The 20,376-nt window shown below is 38.5% G+C and overlaps 1 protein-coding gene across 1 annotated transcript in view; it reads left to right on the top strand.

Moving 5' to 3' along the window:
• The window catches only part of AFF2 (ALF transcription elongation factor 2), a 633,956-nt gene that overhangs the window by 208,074 nt on the left and 405,506 nt on the right, over positions 1-20,376 (top strand). Inside the window, exon 2 of the mRNA XM_059678586.1 lies at positions 13,529-13,649. Coding sequence (XP_059534569.1) covers positions 13,529-13,649 — 121 coding nt within the window. The remainder of the gene's footprint in view (positions 1-13,528; positions 13,650-20,376) is intronic.

The following is a 20,376-nucleotide window of genomic DNA, read 5'->3' as shown; positions in this document are numbered from 1 at the left end:
ATGAGTGAGATCATGAGATATTTATCTTTCTCTGACTGGCTTATTTCATTTAGCCAGTTTGGCTCAGTGGACAGAGTGTCTGCCTGTGGACCAAAGGGTCCTGGGTTTGATTCTGGTCAAGGAGTCAGTTGCAGACTCCTCGCCATCTCATCTATTCTTTACACACTTACCATTCACATGTTTATCTCAGTCATCCATTTCTTTCCGTAAGACTCTTGCTCTCAGTATCACAAGTGCAATTAGGGCTTTACCCTTGAAAAAAGTATCTGCAAAGACCAGACTTTCATTTTCCAGCTTCCCCAAAGAGCAGAAAACCTTGCTGTTTTCCTGACAGTGTTTTAGACCAAACATGGACAGATAATCTGAGGGACTGAATTTGGGTGCATCTTAAATCTCTTGTTAACTTGTCCATATTTGTGCCATGGGATCTTTAGTACCACTTGTTTGGTGTGTACTTGAACTAGCTGGTGTGCAGAATGTGAACTCCTCCATTGCTTAAGGTCCAGCTAGAATACAGCTGCCTGAATTTGCTTCCCACCCCATGCCAACCTGATATTCTATAGCACTTTGTTTCTGTATTCATAACATGCATTACCCTGTACTGTGATTATTTTGGAGTTGATTTACCTTTCCTTCTTGGCTGTGAATTTCTTGAAGACGTGTACTCTGTTATTTTTTTTTCTCAGCACCAAATATGTGATGTTGGCACCCAGTAAATATGTGTTGATTAAATAGACAAATTGATTAATATACTAATTAATATCTTTGTCAACATTTGTCACTGAACTTGGGCAGGAAAAATATGTTTTCCTGTCATTTGTTCATTCATTCAGTCAAAAAATCTTTATGGAGAGCTGAACACTAAGCTTGGCACTTTTCCAGATAAATGGGAAGCAGAAATGTGTTTTTCCTCTTTGGTGACAGTTTCATTTAACACTCACAGTTCTCTCAGTCAGAGCAGGAAAGAGGGAAGGAAGGATAGGTAGGATAGTCAAAGTAGAGTTGCACTGGGGTATAAGGAATAGGAATGGATAACGTAATTTGGAGTAAAAGAGATAATGTGTAAGATCTTGGTTATCTACATTCACTGTGATGAAGCTCAACATTTTCACTGTGAACTGGCTCAGAAATGCAGTCTGAGGGTGTACTAGTTTTCTAGGGCTGCTGTAACAAAGTACCACAAACTGGGAGGTTTAAACAACAGAGATTTACTCTCTCAGTTCTGAAAGCTAGAAGTCTGAAATCAAGGTATCACTAGGTCTGGTTCCTTCTGAAGGCTGTGAGAGAAAATCTGTTCCAGGCCTCACTCTGAGCTTCTAGTGGTTTACTGTCAATCTTTGGCATTCCTTGGTTTGCAGCAGCCTCACCCCGAGTTCTGCCTTTATCTTCACTTAGCATTTTCTCTGTATGAGTCTCTTTTCAATTTTCCCCTTTTTATAAGTTCATCAGTCATATTGGATTATGGACCCACCCTACTGTAATATGACCTTGTCTCATCTAATTACATCCACAATGACACCATTTTGAAATAAGGTCATATTCTGAGGTATGGGGTGGGATTAGGTCTTCACCATATGAATTTTGAGGGGGCAACCTTCATCTCCTTAAAGGGGCCACCTTATCAGGCATCTTGTCAAGATAAGAGGGAAAAGTATAACCCAGGAGGAAGTCACAATTATAGGTCCATGTGACACATGAGAAAACAAGCTTAATGTCATAGGAGTGTGCATAGGCAGGCGGAGAAGCAGTGTTTCTGGCAATTCCATGCTGCAGTCTTGATCTCATGCTCCCAGTTGTATGTTCAGGCCAGAGCTCTGTGGAGTGAGCATGCCATGGAGAGTCAGGGTCCCAAAAGGTAAGCCTTTAGGGCAGGGGTCCTCAAACTACGGCCCGCGGGCCACATGCAAATACAAATATTGTGTTTGTTCCCGTTTTGTTTTTTTACTTTAAAATAAGATATGTGCAGTGTGCATAGGAATTTGTTCATAGTTTTTTGGTTTTTTTAAACTATAGTCCGGCCCTCCAACAGTCTGAGGGACAGTGAACTGGCCCCCTGTTTAAAAAGTTTGAGGACCCCTGCTTTAGGGGGTAGAATTGGGTAAAAATTAGTGAATACATGCTGATGAAAGGGTTTGGTGAGACATGAAAATAGAGCTAGCTAAAAACTGTCAGTTATAAACTGCTTGTTAAGGGTATTAATTTCCTTAAAAGTTTAAAAGTAATTAAGAATATTACTGCTGAGAAAATATTTTTTAAATTAAGTAGTTATTGAAATTGTCTTGCTATATCTAACTGAAAATAAAATACCTTTTAAAAGTGTTGTTTATGAGAAACTGAGTTATATCACGGCTTTGAGTTAGAAAAGAATTACTGATATTTAATGGGCATAGAGAGGAAATACTTTGGGCAGTTTCTTCTTAATTTGAACGACAGAGTTGTTCTCTGTAGGTTAGCTGCAGAAGCAATAGGTATGGAGCTTGTAATGTGGCACATGGGATGGAACCAGGGTACATTGGGGCTGGATGAGGGATCATCAGGAGCAGAGGACCAAGCCAAGCCTTGGGCAGCCTGTCACAAGGCAGAATTACAATCAACCAGAAAGTCCTTTAAACCACCGCTAATACTCAAAGCCTGTTACCGTCTCCTCTTCTGTGGATCTATGGAATCATTTCTGATAATGAAAAGCTTACATTTCCTTGAAGTAGATCAAGATTTAGATCTAGCAGTGCTTTAGAGCTCTGCATTAGCATTGACTGATTATTTTAAAGAGGGAATCATAAACAAGAAAATTTCAAGTTGACACTGAAAAATGCATGAAGAAACACTGGAAGATTAAAGAAGAAAATAAAAATTATTACCACTGATTGGCAATGGAGAACATTATGATGAGGGTATATTATCATGAGTGGAAGCAAGAACATTTTATATCATTTTTATTTTTATATAGTTTTAATCTTTGAACAAATTCAAATGTCATAAACATATAAATAAATACATTTACTATATTCATGCTCTGATTGCTTCTTTTCTTTTTCTTTTTTAAAATATATTTTTATTGATTTCAGAGAGGAAGGGAGAGGGAGAGACAGAAACATTAGTGATGAGAGAATCATGGATTGGCCGCCTCCCACACGCCCCTCCCCCTCACTGGGGACTGAGCCTGCAACCTGGGCTCATGCTCCCAACCAGAATTGAACCTGGGACCCTTCAGTCTGCAGGCCAATCCTCCATCCACTGAACCAAACCGGTCAGGGCTGATTGCTTATTTTCTCGGCTCGTTGTATCCATTCCAGGCCTATACTTGTCTTCACGAAGTATTTTTGAAAGCTTCTGAGTCATGCAGTTCTTTGCAGCTTTCTGGGTTTGGCCACATTGAATGTGAGGCGATTGTAAGTTATTGGTTTGTGTTTCAAGTGGGTCAGTGAGCCAGAAGGAATGATAAACAAAGTCTCCTTTTTAATGAACAGGTCAGAACTAAAGTTATTTTTAAACTAATTTCTATAAAAATGAAAATCAGAGACTAAACTTAAGAAAAATTATAAAAGCAGAGAGTAAACTCTCAGGAATGCTTAGATACTATTATTTATTGTGCAATGGAGTTTTCTTATAGTGGAGTACTCAGTACAGAGAAGAGAGGGGATATTTGTTATAAGGTTGAAGGAGATAAATATGCATGATTTAAAAAGGATAGCTAACACATTCTGAACTGCCTAGGAGAGTAGGGAAGTAATACTTGTTGGGGAGACAGACACCTCTCTCAAACAGTCAGGGATATTGGACCCTGTCTCTTTGCCAACATTTACATTATGCAAGGACAACATAATTTGATTTCACTGGAACAGCTGCTTTTGAAGAACATTTCTAGAGGTTTCTAGAAAATTATTGATATACTGATGACTACCGCAGGCAGATGGGGACCTTAGAGTTTCCAGAATCATGGTCATTCTATATAAAATTGGCATTTCATAGAAATGGAATTTTAGTGCACTCAGATAATATTGTTTATAATCAATATCAATTTGAGTGTCTACCTGTGCTTGCTTTTCTGAGAAGATCTATAACATGCTCCCCAAATCCCTTCTAAGCTGAGCTATTTTTCTGGGAGTTCAGATTATACACATATCCCTGGATCAATGGCACCATGCCTGTTGTGTGAACAGAGCTTACATGTGTGGATGTGCTTTCTCTTCTACCTACCAACATCTTTTAAAAATATATATATCAGCATCTTCTTTTTGCCTAAGAGAAGGGCCTCTGGAGTCTGGCAGTCTCAGCTATTATTCTGTTTACACTGTTTACTGATTATGTGACATTGGGCATGTTAATCTCTCTGGGTCTCATGTGACTCAGTTTCCTCATCTGAAAAGGGTGGATGAGAGTGCCTCATCAGAGTTTTTGTGAGGATTAAATAAGATAATACTCATAAAATGACTAGCATGGCACTTGGCATGAAGCAAAGAATCAACAGAGAATTATTAATGCAATTGTTGTTATTATTCTGTGTGAAATAGCCATTTGTGCCAACATATGTCATCAATGCCAATTTCTGCATAATAGAATATATCTGTCCTCTAAAAAGTCCTGGTTCTTGATTTATCTTCATGTTAACTTCATCATTTTTGGTATGCCAAAATGGATCCAATAAAAAAATATGTGGATAGTTATATCATGTATGAAGACCAGAGTTGTTTTATGTTGGGTGCCTGGAATCCACTCTGGGAGATTCCAATGCAATTGGTCTGACATGTTGGCATGTGACCCAGAGCATGACGATTTATAAAATCTTTCCCAGGTGACTCCCATATACAGCCAAAATTGAGAGCCAGATTATAGAAGGTTGGTAACATTTAGAAATATTTTAAATTAAGAACTTATTATTTTAAACCCCATATCAATATTAATTTGTGAATTAAGTTCATGTATTGACCTATTTGGTGCCTCTATCTCAAATATCATTTTTGAATCTATAGAGAAAAGTCTTCATAGGATAGATAATGAAATATACTTTACCCTAGTTGGATATTAGAAAGACCTCAGTAATAATAAATTTTTGGCATAAATTTTTGGAGTAAAAAGAATTTACAAAAGATATATATATATAGAGAGGAGAAGGGGACCAACATGTCATCGGGAAAGACCTGAGCAAGGGTGAAAGTGTGAGTAGGTGAGTGTGTGTGAGGAGAGTATACATGGGTGTTAGTGTGGGCGGGCATTTGTTGGTCAGTGCAGGAACTCCAGGCGGGTAGTTCAGGTGCTCCTAAAGGAAGAACTGCAGGCCACTGCCCTGTGCTGCTCTGCCATTGCTTCTCTCTGCTTGAGAGTAGAGAGCGCAATTTTGGAGAATCCACAGGGTCCTCCTAGCAAGGAGGTTGTAGGGAGCTGCTGTGCCCTAGTGCCCCTAAGCCACAGACAGGCGTGAAAGGCCAACCACTGATACCCCTGACATATGGGAGGGTCATAGAAAACCAGCATGACTGAACCATTCCCACCCCCCAGAATACCAGTGCCACTGTCTTGACCCTACTGCCTTGACCAGTGGCCTGCCCCACCTCTTAAAGCAGCCCAGAGCCCAGCCTGCCTTGCCCTGCCTCCTCCAGGGTCAGAGTTTTTGGCCTCACTTATATGTGGAATGTAAAGAACAAAATAAACTGACAAAAAAATAGATCCAGAGACATGGAAGCATGCAACAGACTGATGATTCTCAGAGGGGTGGCGGGGCAGGAAAGGATTAACCCAAGAACTTATATGTATATATGCAAAACCCATGGACAATAGAGTGGTGAAGGCCTGGGAAGGGGGAAGGAGTGGGAAGGAAAGGGTCAATGGGGGAGAATGGGACATCTGTAGTACATTCAACAATAAAGATATATATTTTTAAAAAGCTACATATAAATATATTTGGCATAAAAAGATTTTGTCAAAGTATCTCAGACTTTTTGAAAGAGCACTGAATTGGGAGTGGTGTCCTGGATGCAGCTTTCATAGGCTGGAACATTTTGCTGAGCATCAGTTTTCCATCCTTAAATTCAGAAGAGCCACAAGAAGGAAGTTATAGTTTATGTTTGTCCTTTGGTTGTATTAAATATGTATTTTTTGTTTTTACAAAGATAGCCAAAATAAAGGTACTTTAGTGTTAGTTTGATTAGAAGACAATTAAGATTGAATTATTTACCTTCATGTACATCATTACTATAGTAAATCTATTAGTTAGCAGTATGTTTAGACAAACTTGTCATTTTAATATGTCAGTGCTGCAACCTTTTGCAGCAAGGATTTAGGATCTGGAGAAAGGGTTGAACATAAATGGATACAATAGACAAGCAATATAAATTTAGAAGGCGTGGGGGGAGCCAGGTGGAGACCTTACTCTCTAGCAGAGAGGTTCCCCCAAAGCCCGGACCCACTGGCTTTTTATTTACTAGAATACACATTTTCCCGTTAGCAAACCAAAACAAGCATATCAAAGGTAAAGTTTGGTAAACAGTAAAAGATTATCAGGTTAGGGCAGTGGTTGTCAAACTTCAGCTCGCAAGCCACATGCAGCTCTTTGGACCCTTGAGTTGGCTCTTCCACAGAATACCATGTGCGGGCACACAAGTACAGTGCAATTGAAACTTCGTGGCCCATGCGCAGAAGTTGGTATTTTGTGGTCGCCTAAGACCATCCTGCATATCAGATATTTACATTACGATTCATAACAGTAGCAACATTACAGTTATGAAGTAGCAAAGAAAATAATTTTATGGTTGGGTCACAACATGAGGAACTGTATTTAAAGGGCCAGAAGGTTGAGAACCACTGGTGTAGACAATGGGTATCTTCCAGCATGTCAGTGTTTTTTTTATAGTGTTTCCCCAACTAGCTTTGTAAAATAACCTAATTAGGTAAACAACAATTATTAAATTCATGAAATATACAAACCAAATGGATTTTAACTGGTTTTTATTATCCCTCACTTAGCTTCTTCCCACAGATATAGTTAATTTTTAAAATCCCTTTATGGTCTGTACATTTTGGTGCAAGGAAACTAATGGTTTTTCTATACTTGCGTCTAAATTAAATTCCTAAACTTTTTCCCTATTGGCAATTTCTAATAAAATATAATCCTGAGAAAAGTTGACAAATGGAGTCAAATGAGACAAATATTTATTTTGGAGTGTAATAGAAACCTGAGAGGCAGAAGGGACAAACCATGGGTTATTAGGAAGAGAATCAGTTTGGGAATTTGAAGACCTGGGTTCCTGCCTCCTAGTTTAGCCACAACCTGCTGTGAGGCCTGTTACCTTTTCAGTGTAATATCATCATCTATAAAATTAGGTTCCAGAACTAGATGATTGCTAAAGTTTTTTCCTGCTCCAAAAGTCTCTGTTCTAAGAGACTATCCTGCATTGCCAGTCTTGATGTGCTAATACTGTGAGCCAATAAAGATGGCCTAATTGAACCTTCTCAATCTCAGTGAATCTAGATGCGTCCTGGGTTTTATTGACCCGTGAATGCACCAGTGGCTTCTAATGATGAAAATGGGAGTTACCTATGTACAAGATCAGATTTAAGGAAAAGTATATGGAAGTATCTGAGAAAAGAAGGAGATAGGAAGAAATCATTTGAATTTGAAGATGGGAGAGACACAGGTCCATATCTTCCTTTGCCATTACCTTGATGAGGGCTTGGGACGGATACTCTCATCTCAGGAGGGCTTTAGTTTCCTCCTTTGTGAATCAGGGCAGCTTCTCTGTTATTGGAGACCAAGGAAACAGACAGGTGTTCGAAATCAGAGCAAATATAGAAGACATGTTCTAGAGAGAAACTCCTCACCATCACTGATTACATTGGAGTAGCAGAATACAAACATATCTCATTTTATTGCACTTCATTCTTATTGCACGTTATGGACATTGTGTCTTTCACAAATTGAAGGAAAGACCCTCCACCAGTAAAAAGATTACAACTGACTTTATTGCGACACTCACTTTATTGCAGTGGTCTGAAACAGAACACACCGATCTCTTAGGTATGCCAGTAGTTAAAAGGAACTTGTGCTTTTTTCTGTTCTTTTCCTATCAGCTAAGGCATGTGTCGGTGATGCAGAGATTTAAAAAAAATAAGCTGTAGAGAAAAAAAAACCAAAGACCTTTAGTTACTTAGAAATAAATTCAGCTTTGACTGTTCAGTGGTTTTTATATCACCATATAAATTTTATTATATCTGGGAGAAAAATGTTGAAAGGACATGTTAACATGCTAAGAGTGAACAGTCCAGGAGTTCAGTTTATTGGCTCAACTTCCCAATATGAAAGTGGGTTTTCATACTGCTAGGATCAATTCACCCTGTTCTCATCAGTATAAATAAATTTGAATTATTTAGACAAAATAGCATGATAATTAATTCAGATTTCTGGCTTGTAAGTTTTTTCATGGGCTGTGGAGCCCTTTTTTCTTTGGAAAATAAGCCTGGGAGTGCAAAGGTACATCAGATCATCAGGAGACAGGCATATGCTTTCCTGTGGCCTCTGATGGACTTACAGATTCAAATACAACCTGCCTGAATCATAAGAAATTTAATTGAGTACATAAAGAGGTCCTCATAATTATAAACTGAAGTAGGTATAACAAGAGGCTAAATACATAGCTGTGTTTTTAATTAGCTGGTGCTTCAGATTAGTAATTTTGGTTTCAATCAGAAATCAGTGACATTCTATACATTGTGAAAGCCTCATGTAGTTCATTCCTCATTATACCTTGCCCTGTGAAGCTTTCAGTATAATGCCATGCTGAGCAAAAAAGGAAAAAAGTTGAAGAAATCTGGTTGCCTTCCAAGAGCACTGGAACTCTATGGAGATTAAATAATTCTCACTAGAGATATGAGAATTAATTGTTCTGTGTTATATGTGTTAAAAAATGAAGCAGGCAGTTTCCTTGCAACAGATACCACCCATGTGCACAATCAATCTGCTATTCATATTTTCATCTGGAATTTGGTAGCTAATGAACTGATGCAAAATGCAATCCAGAGCCTCCAACAAATCAACACCAGATAGGAAGCACAGAAAGTTCCTTGACTGTTAGCCACTTGAAGGCCTGCAAGTTGGAGCATGTTTCCATTCTTCTCCTTTTCCTTTTTCTCTTCAGGGTTTTTATTATATCTTTGCCTCAGGAGAAAGAAGGTAGTTTGCAAAGCCAAGAGACCAAAGTACTTCAGTTCTCTTCATGGGAGAATAAAATATGATCTATGGGCCCATCATTGTGGGCTATTGGTGCAAGGAATGATCAGATAGCTAGAAAACTGATCTTTCTTACATTTTGACAAATTGATGATAAGCTTGGGTTACTCACAGCCAATGTATGGTGCTGAGGTTAAATCTCATGTACCACACTTCATGGAGTGAAGATGTTACTATGCCTGGTTGATTCCACATCAACCTCTAAGACAAAGAAATTGCAACATATGGAAGCTGTTTGGGGTTCTGAACTCAACTTGTGAATGGAAATGTGAGATGAGGCTAGCAAATGTAAATGTAGACTGGCTTCCAGTATTTGGACTTGGCATCTTTCTTGACCAGGCAGGGCCCAGATGTAGAGCCTGGGCTTTGGGTAGAGGTTTGTATGTTCTTTGTTTTTTCAGACAAGGATAACATTTGTTGAGCACACTCATTAGTGACCCAGTGAGCTCGTATGTATCTGACATTCTTTGTATTATGAAAGAAAAATGGATTATGAAAATATCAGATAAAAGTTGCCACTATTTTAAAAATAGAGAAATAAAATGTTGTTTATCCAGGAGATGAGACTATCAAAGTCACTTTGAATTTGTCAGTTCAAGGATTCCTGTGGAGAAAGGCTGATGATTAAGTGTAGTGGCATCTTAGTCTCCATGTATATCAATATCTAGTTAACATGCCATAGATATTTCATGTTCTTGGCCTCTTATTTTGTAAATTACCTAATTAAGTCATAACATGGCAGTATTGACATGGGTAAGGAAAGCAACATGTATATAGTACCTGCTAGGCACATAATTCAAATTTGGCCAGCATATATGTACTCACTTTGGATAAGTTTACAATAGAAATCAGGAAGGTGGGGGAATGGGAATGGGAACCCAATGAACAAAATAAAAAAAACAATACTGTAAGACTTAAAGATTATAGTTTAACTAGAGGCCCGGTGCACAAAAATTTGTGCACTCAGAGGGGTCCCTCAGCCCGGCCTGTGCCCTCTCACAGTCTGGGACCCCTCGGGGGATGTCCACCTGCTGGCTTAGACCCACTCCCTGAGGGGAATTGGGCCTAAGCTGGCAGTCAGACATTCCTCTGGCAGCCTGGGAGCCCTTCGGGGATGTCCACTTGCCAGCAGGGAGCAGGCCTAAGCTACAGTCAGACATCCTTAGCACTGCTGAGGAGGTGGGAGAGGCTCCCACCATCACCGCTGTACTGGCAGCCATCAGCCTGGCTTGTGGTTGAGCAGAGCTCCCCCTGTGGGGGAGTGCACTGATCACCAGGGGGCAGCTCCTACATTGAGCGTCTGCTCCCTGGTGGTCAGTGTGTGTCATAGTGACCAGTCATTCCCAGTTGTTCTGCTGTTAGGGTCAATTTGCATATTACCCTTTTATTATATAGGACAGCGGTGGGCAACCCCTGGCACATGTGCCAAACATGGCATAGCAGTAACTTTTGCTGGCAAGCAAAATCCTCTCATAATCTTCCATTTACAATTTTTGTGAACATTTGAATGACTTAAATGTTAAATTACAAGGAACTGGCAAGACACTTGATGTTATGTTTGGTTACTTTTTAAAGGCTTTTGAAAAGAAACTGGAATCCTTTAAGAGGGATTTGGATGGTGAGAGATTTAGATATTTCCCAAACATCAAGAGGCACATCAAAGACCTCCCAAAAGATGACAGAACAGACTGTCAAAGCCTTCAAAAGCTGTTTTTAAACATCATCAAGTCAACTATTGAGCAGTTCTTCTCAAGATTTGTGGGATTCAGAGAACTGGAAGAGACAGCAAAATTCATGAGGTTTCCAGTCAGCATGAAACTGGAGGAACTAAACTTACAAATGTTTTCATGGATAGACATGGCTGACTTTAAAATGCAGTTGATTGAATTTCAGAGCAGCTCAATTTGGAAACAGAAATTTATTGACCTTAGAGTTGACTTGGAAAACATTGAAAAAAAGCGATTAGAGACAGGAGTACCAAAGAGAAGTGTCAAAAATGAACTATTAAGGACTTGGAATGCCATTCCAGAAAATTTTTTCTGTTTAAAAAACTTTGCAACAGCGTTACTCTCCATATTTTCATCCACATACACTTGTGAATCTTTGTTCTCAGTGATGAATTTTGTTAAATCTCATAATAGGAGTAGCTTGATGGATGAAAGTAGTAGCTCGTGCATATCTCTGAAGGTCACAAAACATAAACCTGATGTAAAATCTCTGTCATCAGTGATGCAGCAGCAAAAGTCCCACTGATAATATCAAACGGAGTCATAAAGTTTTCTGTCGAACTATCAGTGTACATGTATACATTAAAAAATAAATGTATTTTTCATCATCATATACTGTGTTTTTGTAACTCGATAGAATTTTGTTATTTCTTCAAGGTTCTTCACATATGTACACCTTAAGAGATATCAAGTAACATGTTCTCAAAAAATTAGGGTTGGCATGCAGAAGAATTTTGAGTCAGAGATTTTGCTGGTTTTGGCACGCACTCACAAAAAGGTTGCCCACCCCTGATATAGGATAAAGGCCTGGTGCATGGGTGGGGGCTGGCTGGTTTGCTCTGAAGGGTGTCCCAGATCATGGTGGGGGTCCCGCAGGGGTCTGGCCAGCCTGGGTGAGGAGCTGAGGGCCGTTTTCAGACTGGCCACACCCACTTCAGGGTGGGGGGTCCTTGCTGGAGTGCCTGGCCAGCCTGGGTGAGGGGCTGAGGGCTATTTTCAGGGTGGCCACAATCCCTTCAGGGTGGGGGTCCCTGCTGGGGTGCCTGGCCAGCCTGGGTGAGGGGCTGAGGGCTATTTGCAGGGTGGCCACAATCTCTTCAGGGTGGGGGTCCCTGCTGGGGTGCCTGGCCAGCCTGGGTGAGGGGCTGATGGCTGTTTGCAGGCTGGCCAAGCCTCCCAGCAAGGACCCTCACCCCATGACGGTGTGGCCATCCTGGGTGAGGCACTGATGGCTGTTTCCAGTCTAGCCACAGCCCCTTCAGGGTTAGGGTCCCCGCTGGGGTGCCTGGCCAGCATGGGTGAGGGGCTGAGGGCCGTTTTCTGGCTGGCCACACCCCCTTCAGAGTGGGAGGTCCTGCTAGGGTGCCTGGCCAATCTGGGTGAGGGGCTGATGGCTGTTTGCAGGCTCACCACAACCCCAAGCCACCCAAACACCCAGCGGAGGCTGGATGGAAGTAGGTATCTGGGATTAATTTATCTTCTATAATTGAAACTTTTTTGCCATGAGTGGAGGCCACAGCGGGCCAGGGCAGGTGGGAAGCTTGGCTTCCTCCATTGCCGGGGCAACAAGCCTCCTGCTTGCTCCAGCTCCGTGGCTGCCAGCTGCCATCTTGGTTTGGTTAATTTGCATATAGTTGCTCTGATTGGCTGGTGGGTGTGGTTTGGGGCATAGTGAAAGTATGGTCAATTTGCATGTTTCTATTTTATTAGATTAGCTATTCACAGCCTTGCATGATGAAAAAAATATTGTTTTGTTTTGTTTTTAATAAGGAAGCATTGCAGTCTATAAAATCAAAGGGCCCAGAATATATCTTAGATATTGTCTGGAAGCTTTTCTACTGACGCTCCAATGGGAAAGCTTGAAATGTGATGAACTTCACAGAATTACATGTATTTATAAAACATTTGTGTGTCAGTTGTTCAGGGCTTTTGACACATTTTTTTCATTGTTAGAAGTTTGTTGTGCAAGCCAGACCCCTTTCTTTGTGAAAAGTTTCCCCAAAAGGCTTTCAGTCATTCAAAATGCAAACTATGGTTAGACGACAACAACGGCGACTGGGATTGATTGATTTGGTTTGTTATGGACTTCCAAAAATGTGTTTAGGTTCTCCTGTGATTTCTTTACAACAGGATAACTGTGGCTATGGGTTCAGGATAGAATTCCAGTTTATCTGCAATAATGTATTTGTTAATTTATTTCACTTAGGGTTTTGTGACATCTGTGAATTCTGAGCCCTAGGCAGTTCACAACACAACATAACCTTCAGTACATTTCTACACAGAGTACTGATTTTTGAGAAGTTTATAATTGCCTGTTGTAATCAAGCAAAGTTAAGGGACAAGGATTCTACCATGCTTATGTGGTCATAAATATAATTTCTAATAAGTGAGTTTCTGTTTTCTTCTGTATTCTGAATAACTGGTCAGGATCTTAAAGGTAATGTGAATAAAAAAAAATATTCTCTGCTCTCTATGTATTATTAGTTTGGTAGTCTTGACTTGTATTTTTTTTCCCTTAGTGATAACAAGAGAGAGTTAAATGACTAATTAACCAATTTCTCCTTTTGTCTTTTTCTATTAGTCACTATGAACAAGACCGTAGTGCACTTAAAAAAAGGGAATGGGAACGGAGGAATCAAGAAGTGCAGCAAGAAGATGATCTCTTTTCTTCAGGCTTTGATCTTTTTGGGGAGCCCTACAAGGTAGCTGAATATGTATGTAATTTATCTTTATGGAAAATGATTGCTTGTCGTGTTTTTTTACACATTTAATCAACATTTAATCTATTTTTAAAGCACCCAAATGATTTCCAGGAGAATATATTTTACAAATGAATTATATACATATACTGTATTTGGGGCAATTGCAAATTTATAAGGAAGTCTTCTGAGACAGGTTCCATCTTCTTTGGTAAGCATAGTAACTTTGAAAGAGACTTGTGAGACTGCCTGTCTCTAAAGAGATCTTTACTGCCCAACACCTCCTACAGCAAGGAAGGCCCCCTTGACACTTTCTCCCACTTTGATTATCAGAAAGGCAGTCCCTGAAGACTGTCAGTGGATATGCCTATTTCTTCTCCGGATAAATGTCATCCATTGCAAGGCCACTGCTTTCTTTTTCCATTTTAGGTTGTTAGTAGCTGTTCACTGGTTTGAGTGGTCTTTGAAAATCACTGTTCTGGGAGAAAGGTAAAAGTCAATTATTTTTCCTGGTGGTTAATAATCATGATTTTGGAGAGAGTGCCTCAACCAGAGGGGTTAGTGTAGCTTGAATGATTTTCTAGTGGTATTCTGGCTAGTATGTAACTCCAATAATGATCATACTGCTATGTCTAAGTACTGACTTCACAATGACTGCCTCTGAACGTTCTATTTGGGGTGGAGGTTGGGGAAAGAACCCTTTTCAATTGATGATAGCTGGTTTGTTTTTATTGAAATTTAGCAACAGTATAATTTTCTGTAATAAAACAGCGATAATGTAAGAGTTAAAACAAAAATATAGAGTATTTTCAAGAGTTGTGATTTTAAAAGAGCACCATTTAGGGGACATTCTGGAAAAGGAAAGTTCTTATTAAGGACTGCATAGGCACAAATACTACTTTGGAGCAAAATGTACGCTATTTGGATTGATGACTAGTAACACCAGATTCTTGATGCCTTATTCAAAATAAGTAAGTAACTCCTAATTGAGACCTTCATGTGTCTTTCAAGTTTGGTTAATTCTGACAAAGAAACTTAAGTCGCCTAAACTACTAGTTTATGATTTGTTAGTATAATTCTTTTAAAAAGCATTTTTCTATCTCAATTGATTTAAATTTGTACTACCTTCAAAGTGTATATTTAGAGATATGATTACTTTAAGAAGCATTTATTGAAGGCCCATTATTTGCTAGTCATGTTTTAGACTAGTGTACAAAGGGAAATAAGACATTATCCCTGCCTTCAAGGAATTTCTTATCCAGTGGCAGAGATAATCATGAATGAATGAGGGAATGACTTCATGGTAAGTGCTAGAGAGGTAGATAGGAGACCGATTAGTGAAGACATTGTACCTCATACGAAGGAGTTTGGACATGATTCTGTACATAAAGAGAAGTTATTGCAAGTTTTAAAATCAGGTCATGTCTGGGGCAAAGAATTTTAAAAGACAATGTTGTAAATTTGGAGAATGGGTTGATGGGAAGGTAAACTAGAGGCAGATAAGGAAGCTATTGTAGTTGGCTAAGGAAAGTTCATGGCAGGCAGCATTTAAGGTAGAGCAAGGAAGTTCAAATGATGGACTGGATATCTGTTTGGATGTGGGGAGTGTGATAGATGAATGATTTTTTCCCCATCTGTTTGACTTCAGAAGATGCTGCAATTAACAGGTTGTTCAGAAGGACAGCAGGGTTGGTGCATGTAGAGAAAAACATAATTCTGATTTGAGTAATTTGTGTTTGAGATGCCACTTGAATATTAAGGGAGAGTTATCCTGTAGATATTGGATACATGGATATGGAGCTAAAGGGAGTTGTTAAGAGAGAGATTTAGGTGACATCATGTAGGTGGCAATAGAAGCTGTGAGAATTAACATTATCACTGAGTAAGATTACTGTGTAAAAAGGACAAATAGAGATTCTTGGGAACTAGCAACATTTAAGGGGTAAAATACAGGGTGTCCTCAAGAATATATACATATTTTAACAGCTGATAGCTCAATTTTCAAAATGAAATTTGTTTTAATAAGCACTGCCTTTATAATTATTCAAAGTATGTGTATACATTTTTGGGACACCCTATAGGTGCTAAAAACCGAGGCAAGGAAAATAAGTTAAAAAGGAGTGAATAATAAGAAAGATAGTAAGAGAACTTGGAGAGAATCATTTAATAGAACCAAAGTAATAAAGGGCTTATGGAGGAGGGATTTGCTAGTTACAGATATCAGAGAGGTCAGGAAAGGTCGGGACTGGAAAGTGGCTGTTGGATTTGGCAGTTAAGTGATAATTAGTGACCTTAGGAAGAGTTGTTTTATTTGTTAATGTTGGTGGTCATTGTGGGAAGCCAAACTATATGGGTTTTGAGAGTAAATGGGATGTAGTAACATAAATGAAGAGAGGAAGTTAATGTAGATTTGATCTTGCAGAAAGTTTTTGTATTGAGGGGGGAAGAAAGGAAGAAAATTAAATTGCAAGGGGGAGAAATATGGAAGGAAGCTTTCTAAAAGTGAAATAAGCTTGAACATTTTTAGAGATTGATGGGAAGGAACCAATGACAATGGATAAGGAAAGGGTGAAGAAGGTATAGGAGGGAGAAATGGGGTAAGTAGAGCAAGATCCCAGAGGTAATGAGAACATACAAAATCAAGAACATGTGAAGAGTGATGAGCCATGGGAAAGTAAATGGCAATGGAATATTAGGCAGAGGTAATGATAAAATACAAAATCAAGAACATGTGAAAAGTGATGAGCCATGAGAAGGAAGATGGCAATGGAATATTACAAAGAGAACAAAGCAAGAGAGTGAAGGAAAGATTGGGGGCAGGGCAAGAAGTTGTGATTTCCATTTTTTCCAGAGAGTGGAAGTGAGGTCAAAGGATGATAGATGCCAATATTAAGAAAAAGGAATAGCCAGATGAGTTTTATATATTATATTTGGATGGATTAGAAAAATAAGCTTTATTCAGAGGATGCATCATTAACATTCAATATTTACTCCATACTTAACACTATTATGAGATATAGCATCCTTGATTCCCCCACATTATATTTTCAATCCTGCTCAATTAGTGGTCATATACCTTTAAGGTAAATACCATCTGTTGTTAACAAGGAGCGTTATGTAGATGTGCATTTATATTTTTGAGTAGGCAGTTAAAAAACCTTTTGTCAACATTGTCAGATGCTTTCAAAAGCCATCTGTCTTGATATGTCTAGCACCAGTTCTAGGTGCTAGATGTGTCTCTACCAGATGTGTGCTAGACTTATCAAGACAGATGGCTTTTGAAAGCGTCTGACAATGTTGACAAAAGATTTTTTAACTGTCTACTCAAAAATATAAATGCACATCTACATAACACTCCTTGTTAACAAGAGATGGTATTTACCTACTAATGGGAACATTAGTCTAGTGCAGGGCCAGGCTTATTATGTGACTAGTAGCTTGTTGCCTTTATCCTTCTTGATGAGGAAGAGTCTTTTTTCTTGGGTAAAGACTGTGAAAGAAAGAAATATGTTAACAATGATAACCTAGTAACTCTCTTTCACTATTACTTTGATGATCAGCTGCTATTTTGTGCTATGTCTATGTTCAGGGTTCTCTGGGTGATCACTGGACAGTAGACCTCTCCTTCTCCCCATATTGTGATACTATTGTGCTTGATGTGTACCTCCAAAATCTCCCCATATCTGGACTGGTGTGGAAATCCTTGAAATAGCTTGACATGCCATTGGTAGGGATGAAGGCATGCCACAACTCTTCCTTGGGTTTGTGGTTGGAATGCTTATCAAATTAAAAAATCAAAATTCCTGGTGGTGGATCTGGACTTTCAGGAAACTTTTTGCCATCCTAAATTCTAAATTATAGTCTGATCACTTGTCCAACATTATCAATGGTAACAAACTAGTCAATGAATGGCCAGAAATGGTGATTTCTAATATTCCTGGCTGATTTCCTTCCTTTCCTTATTTTACCTCTACCACTCCCAGAATGGAAAGTATGTTGACTACTCCAACATTTGGTTGGTGGGTAACCTCTCTGCATGGTTGCTTTTGTTGCTTACACATTTCAAATTTGAGTTAATTTGTGCTATGCTATAGAAAGGGCTGTCTTTAAAAGTGATTGAAAAATGTGACATGTCTAGTGTGGGAATATTAGGAGGGATGAGGAACTAGCATGTACCAAGTGCCTAGTCTATGCCAGACACTGTGCTGCAGCTTTATATATGTGCTTGTTTAGTCCTTACAATAACTAGCATAGGCATTTTCCTCATGTTTCCCATGAGGAATTTGAGACTCAGAGAGGTGAGGTTGCTTCTCTGCAGCTTAACATCCATATAACTGGTAAATCTAGGCCCAGTTCTATGTGATTCTGTATCTGTAGCAGGAAGCTTTTGATATCCTCTGACAGGAAGACAGAAGACCTGATAAGCTTACCTCCTGTGTGACTTTGGGGAAGAAATTTCATTTCTCTAACCTATAGTTTCCTCCTCTCTGAAGTGAATAATAATACCTGATAATAATAATAATACCTGATAACAGCAACGACAACAACAACTACAACTGACATTTATAGCTTTTCACAGCTCAACAAGAATGAGGAATGAGGACACTGAGGCACAGAGAAGTTAAGTGGCTTATCTACAGTTATTTATGTTGGGGTAGTTACAAGCTAGATTGAAACCAGATCTGCTATGCTGAATCACATGGTTATTGTAAGGATCAAGTCAAATACCCAGGAAACCTTGCCTTGAAATCTGTAAAGTGCTGTACAAATTCAAAGTATTATCATTATTATAATTAAAGAAAGAAATAGTAACTTACAGTTTGGATAGATTAACTGTGAAATATTAGAATTATATAAAATAAATCACTAAATCACATACATTAGCTACAATGAAGTAAAAGAAAAAAATGAACCTCAAAACTTAAGTTATATAATTACTTATATTAAAAATAAATACTATAGTGTAATTACCTTCTAGCACATTAGTCTTGCAATGAAATCATGCTACTGATTTGAAGATAGCCTTAGAAGCAAACTGAGACAACTTTGCATTTCTTGAAGTAATGAGAGGCAAAAAGCTTAAATGAAGGAGAGCTGTTAGTCATGAGCCACAAACCAGGCATGTAATTTATGCCTGAAAATACTTAGAAAAAGCATTTTCTTGATGATGGAGAAATTGTGATTACTCAGAAAATAATGGCTGTAAAGGTTACCTTTAAGGAATCAACCGATTATCTAGAACAGGAAATAAAAAAAATGGCAAAAATTGAAAGAAGCCTACAATTGATTGAAATGGCTGGATTTCATTTTTTCCATTTTTATAATGTTCAATCAAGACTTCCTGGAATACTTTGTTCCTTAATAGGATTGCTAAGACTCTGGAGGGTGAAAAAAAAACCTTTAGTGTGAATTAGATGTTGCTGTGGTGTATAATGAGAGTGTATTGTGTAGGTGTACATAAATATATTGCAGACCCCATTAAGTTTTCTATCATATAGTCATCCTAAGAAATTTATGATGGTGGGAAGGCAGAGAGTTGAATCTGGCCACTTAGACTTTACTGATAATTATTGGAGATTATTGAATGATGGGCTTCTGAGACTATGTGCCTATGTTTACTCTTTGCCTAAATCTGTCTCATGAGTATTTTCAATTTACCACTATGCATGTTAAGAATTACCATGTCTGTAATCACAACGTGTCTGTTATGCCAAACACATGGATCTTTCTTCAATCAGCAACACAGAAAGCGTCACCAGTGAACTGTCTTGAACTGTCTGCTATGCAGTTCCAGTCACAAGTCCCACTGAGACAATTCCTCTGTGAGGAAGCTAGTCTAAGGGAGGTTACACCCTCTATTCCTTTGGATTTGCTCCATTCCTATATCAGTAGTGCACAGGAAAGCGTAATACTTGGAGCTATTAGCCTAACCCTGTAACTCCACATGCAGACATTTCTTCCCTGAGTTAGATTTTAATTCAATGCTCTTGCTTTTAAGTCATCATAAGGAAAAGCCATGTGAAGACATCTTTACATTTTCTGTAAAATTAGTACTGAAAAACTATTTTATTGTTCAAAGTTTCTTGCAATCAAACCAATGAGAATTTATTTTCATATTTTAGTATCTGGTAGTCATTTATTTCATTTAATGAATTAGGGTATCCTTCCTTTCATCAGATAAAGAGAATTTTATAAGCTATGAGCTTTTCCTTATTGCTTTAGCTACCAAGAAGCTTGGTTTTCAACTTAATGTTCAATCACAGCAACCAACTTTGTTTCACTTTTACTTTTTCTATTTATGTACCCTTTACTCAAAATTCTTTATTTTAGCATAGGCAAGGTAGAAATTATAATTTTATTCTGTTCAATTCATCAACAATTTATTGAGTGCCAAATATACATCATACATGTTGCTAAGTCTTGAAGGTATAAAATTAAATAAAAGGTAGTTGACTTTTAAAAACTTACACTTTTGTGCAGGAAAAGAAATTATAACTATAGTATAGTCTATATAGTAGGAGGTTGATTTTCTATATGTATTTAGAGAAGTTTCAATTTTCCTCTAACTTTATTCATGTAGATACAGTTTTAGACATTGGCCAGTTTAGGACTTCTCCTAATTTCAAGCATATGTTAAAACCTAGAGGTGCAAAATTAAATCTAAGCATTCATCAGAAACTCAGATCACTATATTAATAGACATAAATGAAGAGATATTAAAACCTAACTA

The sequence above is a fragment of the Myotis daubentonii genome, chromosome X (genome assembly GCF_963259705.1).
Source record: "Myotis daubentonii chromosome X, mMyoDau2.1, whole genome shotgun sequence".
In the NCBI taxonomy this organism is placed as follows: domain Eukaryota; kingdom Metazoa; phylum Chordata; class Mammalia; order Chiroptera; family Vespertilionidae; genus Myotis; species Myotis daubentonii.
The sequence above is the reverse complement of the archived record's forward strand: the minus strand, read 5'-3'. Positions and strand labels throughout refer to the sequence as shown.